The sequence below is a fragment of the Chrysochloris asiatica genome, unplaced genomic scaffold (genome assembly GCF_000296735.1).
Source record: "Chrysochloris asiatica unplaced genomic scaffold, ChrAsi1.0 scaffold00041, whole genome shotgun sequence".
Lineage (NCBI taxonomy): Eukaryota > Metazoa > Chordata > Mammalia > Afrosoricida > Chrysochloridae > Chrysochloris > Chrysochloris asiatica.
The window spans coordinates 14,799,658-14,817,366 of NW_006408559.1; the positions used below are offsets into that span (position 1 = coordinate 14,799,658).

Consider the following 17,709-nt stretch of genomic DNA (forward strand, 5'->3'; position numbering starts at 1 on the left):
GCATGAGCTCGGGATGAAGGGTCCACACTGGTGAGGAGAAACTGCAGGCTGAGAGAGTAGCACCTCTCCCTGTGCTGAGAGTGGGCCGTGGCCCAGCAGCAGGTTCGGAGTCCGGGCGGCACTGTGTCAGGAGACTGCTAACTGGCCTCCTGCCCCGAATGCGCCTACCCTGGGCTTCCTGCGTGGGGAGGCCGTGGCGTGTGAGGTCCAAGGGCGGCAGGCCAGGTGCACACTGGGTCCTGTGGACTGGGTGGGATGCGGTGGGCCAGAGCGGTCCCTCTTTGTAACTCCCTCAGGAATGCCTGAGAGCAGGGAACCATGCACCCTACGAAGCAACCTGGACACAGGAGCCCAGAATACAGGCAGCAACTAGAGGGTGGGACCAGGGGCTCAGAGGCCCACAATAGACCAGAGCGTGTCTGTGGTGGGCTTCAGGCTGAGAGAATAGCTGTGAGGTACTGGTGTGGCCAGGAGTAGGAGACAGATCCTCAGCATGAGATGATGCGTTGGCTGGAAGCCTCAGGGGTGGGGACCCTGCAGGGATCGCCTCTCCTCATCCTGTGTCCCAGGTGGGGATCTGTGAGGAGTCTCTGCTCCAAGTCAGACAGGCCCTGGACGGAGGCAGGCAGTGGATGGGCAGCCACAGGGCTCAAGGTGTTCAGGAGGAAACTGCCTAGACCAGAGGCCAGAGCAGGCTGGGTGTAACCGCATTGTCTCCCTCTGTCCCTTCAATAAGGAGTGGCCACAGACACACCAGGCCTCGATTGTGTACACAGGACCCACACCGAGACCCCCCAGCAAGCCAGAAGGGGTGCCCCCACGACCCTCACTGTACCGGAGGATTCTGCGGAGGCTGGCCTCCTACTGGGCACAGCCACAGGATGGTGAGCGGCATGGTGCTGGCCTCGGGACACCCCAGCACCCCAGTCCGTCTCAGACCCAGCTGGAACAGGGGTGCCGTCCAGGGGCCACGTGGGCAGCCTCCCACACACCCTCGCTGCGGCAGTGTCCACAGGAGGGGCATGAGAACAGTCACAGGTGGTACAGGATGGAAGCACAGAGCCCCGTGAGCCCTGCACACAGCTTCCTCTGTTGTGAACACTAGTTTCCCCCCCACCCCTGCACCACACAAGGGCAACCATGGGGCGCTGGATGCACCTGCTTCTGTCTTTGTGACACGCACTGGCCCCTCCCTGTCCCAACCGGCACGGCTGTGACCGCTTGTGGGGGTGGCCGGACGGTGTAAGACCTGAGAGACCAAGAGGCTGCTGAAGGGTAGGGGGCAGAGCCCAGGGATGCCAATGGTTGGGGTGGAGAGGTAGGGGCCACACTGACCTGTGTCCTGTGGACGTGCAGCCCGCTCCAGAGAGACGTGCCCTGAGGTCTGGAAGGAAGTGCAGCTGTCCACCATTGAACTATCCATCACGACCCGGAACCAGAGGCTCGACCTGGCGGTGAGTGTGCTGGTGGATTATACTAGGCAGGTGTTCGTACCTGGAAGGTGACATGCAATGTCAGTGTTAGTAGTGGGAGCTGAATTGTGCTGGACACTGGGGGTTATATTAGCAGGCGTTTGTACCTGGAAGGTGATGTTCATACGTGAGGAGGAGATGCACCTGACAGGTGACATCTTAGACTGCTCTTAGACTGACTGTGTGTTTGTGCCCCGGGAGGATCGAGCCAAAGGATGAGGACAAGCAGGAAGCGTGCGCCACCCCGCATCTGTCAGTGCGTCATACTGTGGTGGCTTGCATGTCGCTGTGCTGTAGAAGCTATGCCGTTGATATTTTAAATACTACCCACGGTGGACAGGTTTCAGCTGAGCTTCCAGACAAAGACAGATGAAGAAGAAGGAGAGACAGACTTCTTGGGACTGTTTAGCCACTGAAACCATATGAATAGCAGTGACACTTGCCAGATACCATGCCAGAAGATGAGCCCCTCAGCATGGAAGGCTGGGGAAGAGCTGCCTCCTCAAAGGAGGGTTGACCATGATGGAGTAAAGCTTTCAGGACCTTCATTTGCTGGTGGGGCACAACTCAAACTGAGGAGAGACAGCTGTCAGCATCCATGAATAAATAATTGGAACATAGAATGTACGACGTATGACTAGGAAAAGTGGAAGTTGTCAAAATGAAATGGAATACATAAACATCATTATCCCAGAAATTACTGAATTGGTATTGGCCATTTCGAATCTGACAATCACATGATTTGCTATGCTGGGAACGACAAATTGAGGAGGAACAGTGCCACATTCGTCATAAAAAAGAACGTCTCAAGATGTATCTTGAAGTACATCACTGTCTGAGATAGGATAATATCCACATGCCTACAAGGAAGACCAGCTAATACCACTGTTATTCAAAGTTACACAAAACCACTAAAGCCAGTGATGATGAAATTGGAGAATTCTACCAACTTTTTCTCTGGGCAAAATACTGAATGATGCAGAAAGTATTAAAAGAAGATAGAAGGTATACACAGAGTCACTGTACCAAAAGGAAATGGTTGATGTTCAACTGTTTCAAGAAGTAGCATATGATCAAGAGCCAATCCTGAAGGAAGAAGTCCAAGGTGCATTAAATGCATTGACAAAAAACAAGGCACCAGGAATTGATGGAATACAAATTGAAATCTTTCAACAAAGTGGGGTGGCACAGGAGGCACTCACTCATCTCTGCCAAGAAATTTGGGAGACAATCATCTGGCCAACTGATTGGAAGAGATCCGTATTTGTGCCCATTGCAAAGAGAGATGACCCAACGGAATGCGGAAATCATCGAACAATCTCTTTGATATCCTATGTGAGTAAAGTTTTACTAAAGGTAATACAGAAACAGCTGCAATCATACATTGACAGAGAACTTCCAGAGGTTCAAGCCGGATTCAGAAGAGGCTGTGGAATGAGGGATATCATTGCTGATATCCGATGGATCTTGGCTGGAAGCAGAGAATACCAGAAAGATGTTTACCTGTGCTTTATTGACTACGCGAAGGCTTTCGATTGTGTGGATCATGACAAGCTACGGACAACACTGCGAAGTATGAGTATTCCGGAACACTTAATTGTGCTCATGAGGAATCTGTACCTGGACCAAGAGGCAGTTGTTCCAATAGAACAATGCCCATGACTTTTCCAGGGACCACCAGTTGCAGAGAAACCAAGTCTCGGAGCTTAAAGGTTGGGGTGTCCTGTTGCTGGGGGGACTACGGATGGCACGGAGGCAGGCCTGTGCTTACAGACAGGATGCCATGGCTCACTCCCACAGCTTTCTGGGGTCTCAACAAAAGATTGGGCAGCATTCCAACCCCGGCATCCCTGCCTGTATGAGAATGCAGATGCATGAGCACTCCCTGGCAGCAGGCAGGAGGGCTGGTGGGGCGCCCATGTGGCTGTAAGGACAGGCCTGTGGCAGTCTTGACAGGTTGACAGTGTGACAACCCTGCGTTGCGCTGCTCCCTGGGGGCCTTTTTTCCAACAGCATGCGTTCACTTCGGCTTTCTGTGTCCCATTGAGTCATTCTCATGACTCTCCAGACTTTCTCGTCATGTTACCACACACTTCATAGACAACAGCAGAGTCCACACACCACTGTCACATGCACCGGGAAACTCAACAATGCACAATTCGCTTTATCACGTCCTTGGCTGACTGTGATGGTCTGGACCCAAACCCATAGTGTCCCTGAGTGACTCTGGACTGTTGGTGGCGGAACTTCAGAAATGCCGTCCTGAGCGTGGCCTCTGTATGTGGTTCCTATAGTAGAAACAAGATGTTGAGGAATGTTCCGACGGGGACGCTATGATACGGCAGCAAGAACAGGGACTCTGTAGGGTGCAGGTCCGGGGCGGGCTCTGAGGCTGAGCCCCTCTCTTTCAGAGCACAGAGGACTTCATGAACATCTGCATTGAGCCCGACATGGTCAGCAAAGGAGACTTCATCAGTATCGGGTGAGTGGGGGTCTGGGGCTTCCTCCTCAGGTGCTCTGTAGTGTTAGAGTCCATGGCACACTGCCCCTCGGCTGTCACTGCCCGCAGTTGGGGGCGCAGGTGGTAAAGGCCGGGGTGTGGGGTGGGGCCCTCAGTGTTTACCTCACTGAGGCTGTGTGCACACTGCCCCTCTGCTATCCCCACTCATGGTGGGGCTCGGGGTACCACAGGCCGGGGGTCCCTGCTCAGTGTGGCCATATGCACACTGCCCCTCTGTTTTCCAGCTCACACTGGGGCTCGGGCTACCACAGGCCGGGGGTCCCTGCTCAGTGTGGCCGTATACACACTGCCCCTCTGCTGTCCAGCTCACACTGGGGCTCGGGGTACGACAGGCCCCTGTGCCAGGCGGCAGAACTCTACTTCCAACCAAACTTAGGAGCTCCAAATGCCGCCCTGGCCCCGAGACAAAGCCCACGGGGCAGGAAGGGACAAGAAAGAAGGACCCAGGGAAACAGGGACCCAGGGAGGATGCAGGAAGTGTGCATGGGGTTACACACTGTGCCTGGAAATGCAACGTGTGTAAATTGCTCAATGGGAAACTAGTTTGCACAGTAAAGTTTCACCCCAGTTAAAATAAAAGACTAACGGAAGGAAACGAACGAGGGTTCCAACATCACAGCAGACAAACGAGCCTTCTGCTGCCTCACTGGACGGTGTGTGGTGGGCTTCTGTAAACCCCACTCCCCAGCAACCATGAATGCCCTTCAGGCTCTGCCTCAGTGCCTCCTGCCCGCAGGCCAGCCCTCTCTGCCAAGCTCTGTAGCCCTCCTCTCTGCCTGGGCCCTGCCCTGGAGCGCCCCCTGTTGCCCACACGGGGTTGGATGAGACCAGTGTCCCCAGGCCTGACCTGACCTCGCTGCCCAGCATCCTCAACTTCTGCTGTGCCCCCCTTGGGCCTGCACCCCTGTGTTGAGCAGCCTTTGGTTTGCTGTCTGCATCTGCAGTCAAGAGCAGCGGCAAGGCCTTACTTCTGTCCTCTTGGGAGACCAGCCAGTGGGCCAGGCCTGCAGAGATCTCGTCTGTAAACGGATGCTACCGTATCACATCAGGGGTGTGTTAGAGGGAGGTGTGTATACATAGGATAGAATACGTACGTCCTGTATGTGTGTTAGAAGGAGTGTGTACACAGGACGGGGTGCATGCGTCATGTATGTGTGTCAGGGAGTGTGTACACATGAGATGGAGTATGTGTGTGTAATACTTAGGAGTGTGTACCCATAGGGTGGGGTACAGGTGTTATGTATGTGTTGGATGGATGTGTACACATAGGATGGGGTATGTGTGTTGTGTGTATACTGGGGAGTGTGTACACAGATGCATATGTGTGTGTAATACACATGTTAGGAGTGTGTACTCACCAGATGGGGTACATGTGTCCTGCATGTGTGTTAGAGGGGTGTGTACATGTAGGATGGGGTATGTGTGTCATGTATGTGTACCAGGGAGTGTGTAGATATGAGATGCAGTCTCTCTGTGTAATATACATGTTAGGCATGTGTATGCATAGGGTGGGGTATGTAGTCTCGTATATGTGTCAGGGAGTGTGTACACACGAGATGCAGTGTGTGTCATGAACACACATGTTAGGACTCTGTGTGTGGATCATGGCAGTTCTATTTAAAACCACTTAGTGGTGTTAAAGGCACGTGTGCTCTGCTGTCTGGCTGGTTCCGGTTCAGGCGAACCTCCAGGACGGTGTAGCACTCCCCACAGGGTTTCCAGGACTGAGCAGCTCAGACCACCTCACTTTCTCCCCTGATCCCTGCTAGTTTGGGATGGCTGCCCTTTCTGTCAGCAGTGGAGTGACCCCTGCTGACTGTTAGAATGAACATGGGAGCCCTCTGAGCTAAGACTGGGTCTTCATATGTGTGATCGAAGTACACTGAAAATGTTCTCCTTCCAGTAATCAACTACCCCAAGAACAAGAACCCTCCCATACGTGTCCTGAAGAACTGAGTTCAGCTTTTTAGACCTGAAGTTGTTAACAGATCACACGGAGCAGGAATCGACGTGGGATCCCAGGCTGGGAGCCGGAGAGAGGACCAGTGTGCTGCGTTTTCACTGCCTTTGGTGTTAAACCTGCTTTCTCTGCTTCACCAACAGGAGCAAGAGGATGCGAGAGCCCACCCTGTGCCCCGTGGGCACCCAGTACCTGCAGGCCAGCAAGTGCTCACTGCTGCTGCCCGAGGTCAGTCTCCTCCTCCTTCCTTATTGCCCACCCACATCCAGGCCCCCACCAGGCTCTGCTTCCTGGGGAGCCATGGAAGGTGGGCAGGTGCCCCTTGACTGTGGGTTAAGAGTGGGCCTCCTGGAGACCCTAGGCTTCATTCCACTTTCTCCAAGTTTTGGGGAGTCTTTCCATCTCCTGAGCCTTCCTGCTTCCACGAGGAAGTTGTGCAGCACACGAGACGTTCTCCAGGGGCCCAGGGAATAGTGGACACTGCCCCAGTGTTTCTAGCAGGATCTGAGACAGATAGTGTCACATGACAGTGTACCCCCATCCTGTGGGTACACATTCCTAACACACATACATGACACATGTACCCCATCCTGTGTGCACACACTTCTCACACATACATGACACATGTACCCCATCTTGTGTGCACACACTTCTCACACACATACATGACAGTGTACCCCCATCCTATGGGTACACACATGCATCCCATGCACACATGCTCCAGAACACCCACAGCACTTGTACCCTGTCCCATGTGCACACGCTCCTAACATATACATGACATATGTGTCCCATTCTCTGTGTGCACACTCCTAACACTCACATACATGACATATGTTCCACATCCTGTGTGTATACACATTCCTGTAACACCCCTAACATGATATCGGCAGCCTTCAATCTCAGACATCCATTTACAGACGAGATTCTCCGAGCAGTACAGCCCCGCTGTCCGGTCTCCCGTAAGGACAGGTCTGTGACGTGTCGAGCTTAGAATGTCCTGTGTGAACAGAATCTTAGTGGTGAGCGTGTTGCTTAGTCTCCCGTGAGTTCAGATCTGTGACGTGTGGAGCTTAGAACATCCTGTGTGAACAGAATCTAAGTGGTGAGCGTGTTGCTCGGTCTCCTGTGAGGACAGATCTGTGACGTGTGGAGCTTAGAACGTCCTGTGTGAACAGAATCTAAGTGGTGAGCGTGTTGCTGGGTCCTGTACCCAGTGCTGGGGGGCTTCAGGACCAGAGGCTGTCAGGGTGTGAAGCTGAGCCAGCCCTTGGGGGAGTTGCTAGGGTCAGGGGTCCTGTCTTCTCTGCTTTTCTGTTTAGAGAGATTAGGGCCAAGAGGACTGGGTCGAGCTTGTGAGTTCATTAAGCTGTGGCAGGAGCCCTCCCTGGAAAGGTATCCCTTAGCACCAAATCCCAAATCACTCGGGGCAGAGGCAGAGCCCAGCAGGGACTCACATCCTTCCCCAGGACAGTGGGCTGAGGGGTGTTAGGGTCGTGTCCCCGTGGACAGTGGGCTGAGGGGGTGTTAGGGTCATGTCCCCGTGGACAGTGGGCTGAGGGGGTGTTAGGGTCGTGACCCCATGGACATTGGGCTGAGGGGGTTTTAGGGTCGTGACCCTGTGGATGATGGGGCTGAGGGGGTGTTAGGATCATGACCCCATGGACAGTGGGCTGAGGGGGTGTTAGGGTCGTGTCCCCGTGGATGGTGGACTGTGTGGGCATTAGGATCGTGTCCTCTAGGCACTGCCCTGGCCTCTGTCCCAGATCCCACCTCGTTGGCACTAGTGCTGAGTGGGTGTCCTCTCTCCGCAGGGTGTGGGCGGCTCCTTCAGCATCGACAGTGAAGAGTACGAGGCGATGCCCGTGGAGGTGACCCTGCTCCCCCGGAAGCTGCACTTCTTCTGTGACCCCAGCAGGCGGGAGCAGGTGCTGCGGGGGCCGGCCCAGGAGACGAAGGAGCCGGAAGAGCCTGGGGCAGCCTCATAGGATGCCCAGCAACTGTCCTCTCAGTGTTTCTAGTACTCCCCCCCGCCCCCCCAAATTTCATTGTGTGTCTGCTGACATTCTTGACACTGAGCTGCGGGCCCCTTCCAGAAGGCTCCCCATCCCTGGGTGGAAGGGTCAGACCTCTGTCAGTGACCGGGAGCCTGGCCGGACTGTGTGAACCCCTAGAATCCAGGGAGGGGCCGGTTCCTGCACACACGCACACACACCCATACACACATACACACACACACACTCCTATTTCAGTCTGTCCTCTTCCGTCTGTCCTCCGCAGGGCCTCGGCCTGGAATGCTGGTTCTTTTCTGATGGGACCCTTCCTAAGTGTTGGTTTGCAGGAAGAGCCAGCCACTCAGCCTGGGTGGGGTCCGGATTCTGCATTTTTAGACGCATGTGTCCCTCCCCCTTGAAGAAATGGTGCTTTAAAGCAGTGGTCCAGATGCTCCTGTTCCTGTCCCCCCCACCCCCCTGAAGTGTTCTGAGCAATCATGTGACCCCTCACATTTAAGGCGACACCTCCCATTTCTCATGGTAAGTTCGCCCTTCTGTGACCAACTTACTTTCTGCTTCCAATGTTTTGTTGCCGTGTGTTTTCTGTAATGGAAGGCATGCTGAAATCAGAAACGTTTGTGGTAATTAGGATTTTGATGTGATATGGGACACGCATGTCCCCAGTGAGCCCCGTTTCTTCAGATTCGCACGGTCACACACCTGGCAGCAGCGTGAACATTCAAGTGGGACAGCAGCATCCCAGGAACCCTAAGAGGCTTAAAACATCAGTGGGGCATATACGTCCCACAGGCCACGAAAGCGTTCAATAGTTGCCAAAGTCTGTACTATCTGGTGTTATGTAAATATTCACACGTTAAATAAAGTTGTTACACCACTCTTGTCAATCTGTCCAGTAGCATTTCAATACGGCAGCTGGTCCACATCAGTCCCCAATGAAAGGAAAATGAACGCGGCAGCTCGGCATGGACTTGGTTTTGCTCCTTGGCTATGCTTTCTGCCACTTTCAGCAGCGTGACTGGCACCCCGTCCTCCTCTGCACCAGCACTTAGGGGTTCCACTGCCTTCGTGTCTCCTCGCCAACAGACTATATTATACATGAGAGTCATTTTTCCTGGTTCCTGCCTTAAATGTAAACTCAGTACCGAATACATTGTATTCTCATTGTTGGCACAGCCATGGTAAAAACAGTTCATGCACATGTTGGTAAACGTTAATGCGTTACTAGAAATGCTGTTTTTCCAGTGAGTCCACTTTCCCGAGAAGGCACCAATGATATCCCCGGCTGCCGTGAGACGCTCCTGCCTGGGTGAGGAGGTGGAGGAGGACACAGTCTGGCCTAACACGGAACTTCCTGTGTATCGCTGTCACAGCCGAGGCGAGGGTGACTGGCAGCAAGTGGTGGTGGTGCAGAGTTGGTTCCCACTCACAGTGACCCTCCAGTGGGTTTCTGAGACGTGGTCTTTATGGAGCACAATGTCTCTGTCTCCCGTAGAGCAGCTGGTGGATTCAAACCGCTGACTTTGTGATGAGCATCCCAGTTCATATTCTTTTCTTGAAAGCAAAGTACTGCAAGTGTCCCCAGCTGCTAAGGCTTTGTCAGCGGGTCTATTGGGGTCGCTTACTTTAGTCTCTGACGTCAGCCTCTCGTGGTGCCCTGTGGTGTTGGCTCTGTAGAGGGCTGGCGCAACATCAGGTGAGGGAGACCCATGTTCGTTCAGCCTTCACTCCAGCCATTTGAAGACAGTTCCTGTGCCCCCAGCTGTGGACCCCTGGGAGTGACGGCGGCTCTGAGAGGCCCAGGGATGAGGCTCACAAAATACAAGGCCTGCTCACTCAGCACAGGGCCAGCCCTCTACGGAATTCTTCAAGGAAGAACAGACTCAATGGTGCCCAATCCACAACACCTCTTCCTTGAAGAATTCCGTGTTCTTCAATTTACAGCATGTCAAAATGGCACTTAGAGCATTCTCAAAAAAGGGACTCATTTTTGTTTCTTTTCAATGTTGAGTTTGGGGAACAAGAAGAAATCTGATGGGGTGAGAACAGGACTGTAGAGTGGAGAGGCTAAGGTTTCCCAGTGAAGTTTTTGTAGGCCAGCCCATACTACCATTGAAGAATGAGTAGGTACGTTGTTGTAATAGGAAAAAAAAAAAAAAAAAAAATCTCTGAGTGCAGCTTCCCTGGCCTCTTGCTCGCCAGTGCAATTTTCAATTTACTGAACACTGCTTCCTAACAAATCCCTGTGTTGGAAGAAATATAGCCAGAGTGCTCCTTGGAAGCCAGGATGACCAGACTTTGTCTCTCATACTCCAGACATATTATCAGACTGCTCCTTGGAGAAGGATACCATGTTTGGTAAACTAGAGGGTCGGAGAAAAAGGAAGACCCCCAATGAGATGGATTAGCACAGTGGCAGCAGCGGTGGGCTCACAGGTAGCAGTGATTGCACGGTTGGCGCAGGACTGGGCAGTGTTTTGTTCTGTTGTGCATAGGGCCGCTATGAGTCAGTGTTGACTTGATGGCACCTAACAAGCCCCTGCAATCATCCCATGTGCTTCATGAAAATCTATCAAGACTACCCTTTGGACTCCTCCGAGCTGATCTGTCTTAAATGTAACCAGCCAACATGATCCCCTGGGAAACCAGTTTTGATTGGATCTTTGTTTTTGAATGCACCCTAACAAAACCAAGTCAAGTGTATGTTACTGAGAAAACTTGACTGCAGCCATCCGTTGATCTGAGACAACATGGAATAAACCTGTGCAGGTGTGACCTGGAACCCAAGTAGCGATGATTTTGTACTTACCTTGTGTGTGTGTGTGTGTGTGTGTGTGTGTGTGTGTGTGTGCACACGTGTCCCAGTACAGAATGTTGAAATGCAGCTTCACTGGTAAGAGATTTTGTAGAACAAAAGAGCTTCGCCCTCTGACCTAGCGTGAGAGATCGGTGCTGTGTGGTCCTGGATCTTCCGACGGGGTCATTAGTCACAACCTTGGCTTTTCTTTGTTGCTGTTAAGTGCTGTCAAGTCAATTCCGACTCATAACGACTCTATGGAGAAGGGGTGGGGAACCTTTTTCTGCCAAGGGCCATTTGGATATTTATAACTTCATTCATGGGCCATACAAAATTATCCACTTAACAATTAGCCTGCTATATTTTGTCAAAACATTTAATTAACTCACCCACCCCTAATGTGATGGCTGGAGACCTTGTGTGGCACTATGAGTTAATGCGCTGGACTGCAAAGTAGGTTTGAACTGCAAGGTCAACGGTTCAAGTTCACCAGTTGCTCCTTGGAAACCCCGTACAGGGTCACTGTGGGTCGTACCTGGGTCATGACTCTATGGCTCTTAACAACCACAGCAATGTGATGGCTGGAACTGCAGTTGCCTTGGCAAGACCAGACCAAATGATTTAGTGGGTAGGACATTCCCCACCCCTTGTACATCTTTGTGGGAGCAGAGCACCTCATCCTTCTGCGGGCGGCTGGTGCTTGAACCACCAATCTTGTGTTTTGCATCCCAGTGCTTGTCGTATGAAGCCCCCTCACTCCCTGGTTTCTATTACCTGGGAACTTACCCAGACCAGGTCCACGGAACACTCTCCATCTTCAGTGTCTGTGGCACCAGGGTGCACCCCCCCAAGCCCTCTTGGCACTGGGACCTCTTTCCTCCCCAGCACGTTTCTTGGTCAGGGTAAAGGACCACCACAGGCATGTTTGTGTTAAAATGTGAATTTTAATTGTAAAAATTGTTTTCTGTAAATATAGTTATCTCCACCTCTCTGCATACAACTTGATCCAGATATATACAGATAAGATATACACAGAAGTTATTTGTACCACAGAATACAATCAACTCCAGATACAACCTTCACGTCAGGATGAACGCCACCTTCCTATAGGCCCTTAAAGAATCCCCAAGGAACTCAGGGTGAGAACAACCTCTTTGTACGCAGTGGGTAAAATCTAAGACCTGTCTTACTAATTTAGTGAGATGAGGTAAAGTCTTGAAACAAAAATAGATTTTGTTTGTAGTATTGCTGTAACTCTGGTGCTGGGGTATTCATTAAAAGAGGAGATTTCGTTTTTAAGATGATAGAGAGGCTAGGCTGCTCCTAACTTAGAAAAAAACAAAACAAAACAAAAAAAAGGAAGCTATTTTGCCAAGGTTACAACTATTTCTTTTTTCAGAAAGAACTTATTTCTCAGATCTATAAAAAAAAAAATTGAGCCAACAAGCTTTGGGTCAATAAAGGAAGTTTATTCTGCTTTCCTGCCCTAAATTCTCCTCCAGTCTGTTAGAAAAACAGAGCCTACACGAGGTCCTCACTTCTGGTGTCGAGAACATGCTAGATCCAAACTTTGTATTCCTACTGCCACCTCCAAAAATCAGCGTACAACTCCTCTGTGCCTAATTTACCCAAAGAGAAGCATTTTCACTCTAATTTCAATTCAATGTCTCCGCAGCCTGCTAACTCAGTTACCTATGTATGGATTTTTCATTGTGGGCCATCTATGGCTGGTTTATAATCCTCCACCCTGCATTCCTCAACTGTACTCAGAAAGCAAAGTAAATGTATTATTAGTCTGTAGAAGTATTCTAAAGTAAACATGACTACTTCACACCAACCCTCCCACTGTGGTATTTAAATAGCTTTTCTTCATTTAGACCCTTTTAGCTCTAAAAGCTCATGCTACGCTGAGAGTCTAGAATAATCTACAGAAATGGAAGTGGGGGTTTTACCTCTCTGCCATTCACTCTCTTTATAGCATAGAAAATCCTTACTCCCTTTCTACACCTGCAGTTCCACTCAGCTACCCCCACAGTCAGCTCCAGAGATAAAGTGCCAATTGCAAATCAACCTCCCATGCCACACTGCCTCACATCGAGATGGGGCCCCGGGATCAGAATCACCATGCTGACCTCTGCGTCGGCGTTCTACTGAAGGCTGACGTCCGTATGTAGCCCATGACTCCCAAACCTGTCTCCCTCAGAATGCCACAAAGATGTCAGTCATTTCCTGGTTCATTCGCCAAAACCCTTCAAGCATAAAACTAGGAGACCTCAACCTACACCATGTCTGTATGAAACTGCCCACGTCTTCTAGGATGATGGTTCTCACGTCCTTCCAGCCCAACATCTGCACACTCCACTCATCACATGGTAACAATGGTAGAAAAATAAACTTCCATTTCTTATCAGAGAGACATCGATTCACAGTTGGCCCTGCCTCTGAGTCTTGGCTCCGTTGGCTCCGAGGAACAGCAGTATCATCATCGGTGTGCCACAGAGAACGGTGAGGGAGTCCCAGGGGTCCTTCACGCCTTCTCGTCCCCTACCTGAACCAGAAAGGGGTTTTCCTGAAACAAAGATGGGCCGGACCTGCCAAGGTCAGCCCAGGGGCAGTGGGGCACCAACTGCAGGACACTGGAGATGCTGGGAAAGGTGAGAGGCCACCACGCTGCTCCCCAGGTTGATGTCCTTGCCCGGTTGAAACTGGCAGATTCTTGTTCAAGCTGAACGTGGCCTTGCAGTCTTACTCAACACACCCAGGTCCCCTGGTCTGCATCTTTAAGGGTGACTGCCGGGCCTGGGGGGAGTGAGGCAGCTAAGGGAAAGAGCTGGTCCTGGGGCCCCTGCCTTTACTAGGGGCTCGTTCCTGCAGAACTGGTGTTCAGGGTGACCATACAGACCTCTGACAACAGTGACGGCCTCTCAGTGTGTCCAGTTCATCCTCAGGGCTGCCAGAACTGTGACCCAGCTCCACCTCGGTCGTCAATACATCCTGAGGAGTGTGCCTTCCAGTGGCACTTGGGATTCTCCACACCTGTGTGCTGCTCTTGAGTTTCCCATGTTGACTCTCACATGGAACACAAGGTGAGTTACATACAGGTGCCAATGGAAGACCAGGTATAGTAGGCACGCGCCTTTGGCTCCTCTCACCGCAGGGTCCAGGTAGGATGGTGGCGAGGTGGGATAAGTCAATGCTTCGTGCTCAACTCGAGCCAAAAGTAATTCCAGACACATCCATGGGCCCATGTCAACTCCTGGGGCAGATCTCCAACCTTGAGGACAACTGGACGTGTTCCCAGACAACAAGGACAACCATATGCCAAGCATACGGAGTGATGTGAAAAACAGTGAATCTCAACCCATTCCAAACCTGGATTCTAACCCCCCGCCCCTAAGGAATCTTGCTCAGGGGGCCCCTCTAGCTGGGTTCAGGAAGACCGAACAGAAATGTTCGCAGTTTCACAGCGGGTCATGGGCCTCAATTGGCAGCCCCAGAACTCAGCAGGGGTGGGAAGGTGGGGTGGGAGAGGAGGGAGATGGCCTCCTAGACTTCCAGCCTGCTCCCCAAGGCCTGGGGGTTCCTGATCCTGCCCCCACAGGGCTTTTTGATAAGAAGACTGTGAGGGGGAGTCACTGCCTTCTCCTGAACACAGTCTCTTCAGAACACAACACCGCCGACCCCATACAGGAAACAGGCACAGATAATGTGGGGGAAGCTGAACATAGGGAGAGGCAGGGAGGGGGTTCCATCTCACACCCCAGGTAAGACTCACCTAGGGGCTAAGACGGGTGACCAGGGGGATGAAGGGGGAATGCACATGCTGTCAGGGCACAGGGCTTCTCAAAGTCTCTGTCCTGTGGGGAAATGGGGAGAAGGCCCAACCCATGGGTCTCCTCTTCCAGGGACTAGAGGCAAGCATGGCAGATTCCACTCTGAGCCAACCTGGCCAGTGGTCAGTTCTGCGACCACCAGACCAGGCCCTCTGTGTGCGCTTGAGACCAAGGAGAGGCTAGACAGACAACCACCAAGAACAGAATACCTTTCAAAGGAACCCAGGCCTTCCAGCAAGTTCCAGAGGACCGTGCCCCAACTGCTCACCCTCCTCCCCTACCCAGAAGCCTTTGAGCCTGAGGGTACCACTCCAGAGTCAGCCCTTGATCCAAGGCTGGAAGAGAAGGCCCACAAAGGAAAGCCAGTAAATACAGATGTCACCGAGATGTGTGCTGAGCCCACCTTGAAGAGGAGCAGACTGGATTCTGTGCTGATCTTCCACATAAATGCCTACACCTGTTTATGCATTTACAGAAAAGCCGCTACCTCAACCAGCCAATGTCTATCTGTGTTCCCTCAGGCTCGCCTTGAGCTTCCTGTTCAGGAGGCACAGAGAAAATACAATCAACCCTAAGAGTCTGGTCTTGATAGATGTGTGACTGTCCAGGTGCTAGGCACATGAGCCTGACTCGGGCCCGGTCACCTGCATGGACCCATGGGCAGCTATTCCCATACAGAGCCAACAGGGAGCAGGAAGGAGGTGAAGTCATCTGTCAACAACCAACAACCCAGAATCCACAGTCAAGATCCCAGAGGAGGTCTCTTACTAGGGTTCATGAACAGGGGCTGTTTCCCCATGGTCCGCACAAGAAGTAACTGGACTGGTCCCAAAGCAGAGCACATCCAAGGAGCACGCATGCGTTTGTTCATTCCTGACACTCAGGGTGCCCGGAGAAGGCACTGACATTTTCTCTCTAACCAATTTATGCTGTTAAGAGTCCTGGTGTGGCGCTGCAGGGTAATGCACTGGACTGCAAAGTCAGTTTGAACCACAAAGGTTGGCAGTTCAAGCTCACCAGCCGTGCCTCGGAAACCCTATACAGAGTCGCTATGAGTCGGAACCGAATCGACGGCACTTAACAATAACAACAACAATCTATATCTCTAGTCCCATGTCTCCTCTACCTGAGAGACGTGTTCTAGGATCTAAACTGGTAAGCAGTCAGTTTAGTGTCATAGCCCAACCTGAGCTAACCAGCCATCATACTTGCTGGGTTTCGGAATCCGGGGAGCCTGTTTTGGTTCAGAGGTTCCGCCAGCAGCACCAGCAGAGAGCTCTCATCCAAGAGCTGTCTCCATCCTGCTCAAACCATCACCACCTCTGGTGTCCATGAACTCCGTCCACCCTTCACCAATGCCCACACCCTCCTGGAGACTCAAGGGGACACAGGTTTGCTTGCAAACTCGGCCATTCTGGCTCACAGGAGGAACAGAGTCAGAGAACAAGGAGTATCACCTTGGGTGGCCACGAGGAACAGACTTGGGAAGAGTTCAAGGCTTCATTCTACCATTTCAGTTTCAGCTGTCAACCACGTCACTAAAGAAGCTTGAGCTCAACATCAAAAACACCACAGGTCCCTCTTTGAGGTCCCCACCCTGGTGAACAGAGAAAACTTAGATTCAGCCCAAGGTACAGACTTGCACAACTGGACAGTGGCCATCTGGTCTACCTTGGGCCATAAGCAGAAGCACAGCTAAGTCCACGCTGTCTTACTCTTAAGCACATCAAGGGACAGACACAACACCGACTTCCTCAACCATCCATTCCAATATGATGTCCTCCCAGTGATGGCAGGCTCTTCACAACTCCCAGGTCCTTCCCCAAGTGACCAGTGTCCACTCTGACACCTAAGACCATGGATGGGCTCTTGGGAGAATGTGGTGGAGCTCAACATCTCCCAACACAAGGCACAAAGCCAAGGTGGCCTTATCTTACCTCTAGGGAAGAAGGGAAGAAATATGCAAAAAATGCAAAAAAATTGCATTTGTTGGGAAATACCAACAATATCCCTTTGTGTCGACTCATTAAAAACATGAGGCCACGGGGCCTACCCAGACTCAGGCAGCGCTTCCTGGACAAAGCAGCTCCCGGCCTCAGCCTCATCTCCTACGGGCAGCAGGGGTTGTCGATGACCAGCATGACATCAATCCCATAGGCCTCCAGCAAGTCCACGAGGAAGCTGCGGTCCCCCTGGGGGTCGAGGCCCATGCCCCGGGCATGCTCAGCTGTCAGCGTCTTGTCTTGACTCGCAGAAACCTCCAGCAACGTCTGGAATATCCGGTTGTTCTGCTCTAGGAAAAACCTGCATTTGCCAGACAAGACTCAGGAAACGGCGGAAGGCAAGATGTTGGCTCTCACCCCTGAATCCACATGTGGGAACCATCCAGAGCCCTCAAAATGTTTCAAAAATCAAGTGGAAATATCTTTTAAGAAAGAAGAAAGCTAGTTCTGGGACATAACCCAACTCCTCCCAGTGCTCAGACACCCCCAACTTCTCTTGATGGGCTGCCCCTCAACCTGCCCCCACCCCCAGTGCCCAGACATCCCCAGAGCCCAGCTCTCTGTGTCCCTGGATTGGACCGGGGGTGGGGGACAGGGTGGTCATGGCAGGGCAGGCCCGTGCTGACTCACAGCACAAAGAGGTCCTCCTCACATGGGTTGTAGTCTCCCTCCACTTCCTGGGAGTACAGCAGCATCTGCCTGGGGAGGGCAGGAGAGTACGTCAGAGAAGGGACCCCAGCCGGCCAGGGCACCCTCAGGGGGAGCAGCAGTCCACACTGTCCAGAGGCAGGAGGCAGGGTCAGGAAAGAGGACACAGAGCTTGGGGTCCAGGGCCTGTCATCTCACAGAGGTTCCCCTCATTATCTGGGGTACGGGGCAATAACACCATGGAGCCACAGGGCAGGCCAGGCCCCTTCCTAGGTCCTCCAGGGTCACAGAGCCCAAGTCCTGAGGAGGGGCCCCCCCAGACCCACCACCCAGCACGTGGCAGACAACAGGGGCGCCCCTGTCCCCCCGGGCCCAGCGCTGACCCAGGGGCCCACCTCTGCTCCGTGAGGCACCCGTGTCCCCCCCAGGCCCAGCGCTGACCCAGGGGCCCACCTCTGCTCCG

The 17,709-nt window shown here is 52.4% G+C and overlaps 2 protein-coding genes across 2 annotated transcripts in view; one reads left to right on the top strand and one right to left on the bottom strand.

Annotated features, from left to right (window-relative positions):
* Window positions 1–7,941, top strand: part of AGK (acylglycerol kinase) — a 53,834-nt gene extending 45,893 nt beyond the window's left edge. The window contains exons 11-15 of the mRNA XM_006861253.1: window positions 737–884; window positions 1,357–1,454; window positions 3,884–3,954; window positions 6,097–6,181; window positions 7,768–7,941. Of these exons, the coding sequence (XP_006861315.1) occupies window positions 737–884; window positions 1,357–1,454; window positions 3,884–3,954; window positions 6,097–6,181; window positions 7,768–7,941 (576 nt within the window). The remainder of the gene's footprint in view (window positions 1–736; window positions 885–1,356; window positions 1,455–3,883; window positions 3,955–6,096; window positions 6,182–7,767) is intronic.
* An 8,762-nt stretch (window positions 7,942–16,703) lies between these two features.
* The window catches only part of KIAA1147 (KIAA1147 ortholog), a 42,231-nt gene continuing 41,225 nt past the window's right edge, over window positions 16,704–17,709 (bottom strand). Inside the window, exons 8-9 of the mRNA XM_006861178.1 lie at window positions 17,229–17,297; window positions 16,704–16,899 (exon numbers count right to left, since the gene is read on the bottom strand). Of these exons, the coding sequence (XP_006861240.1) occupies window positions 16,704–16,899; window positions 17,229–17,297 (265 nt within the window). The remainder of the gene's footprint in view (window positions 16,900–17,228; window positions 17,298–17,709) is intronic.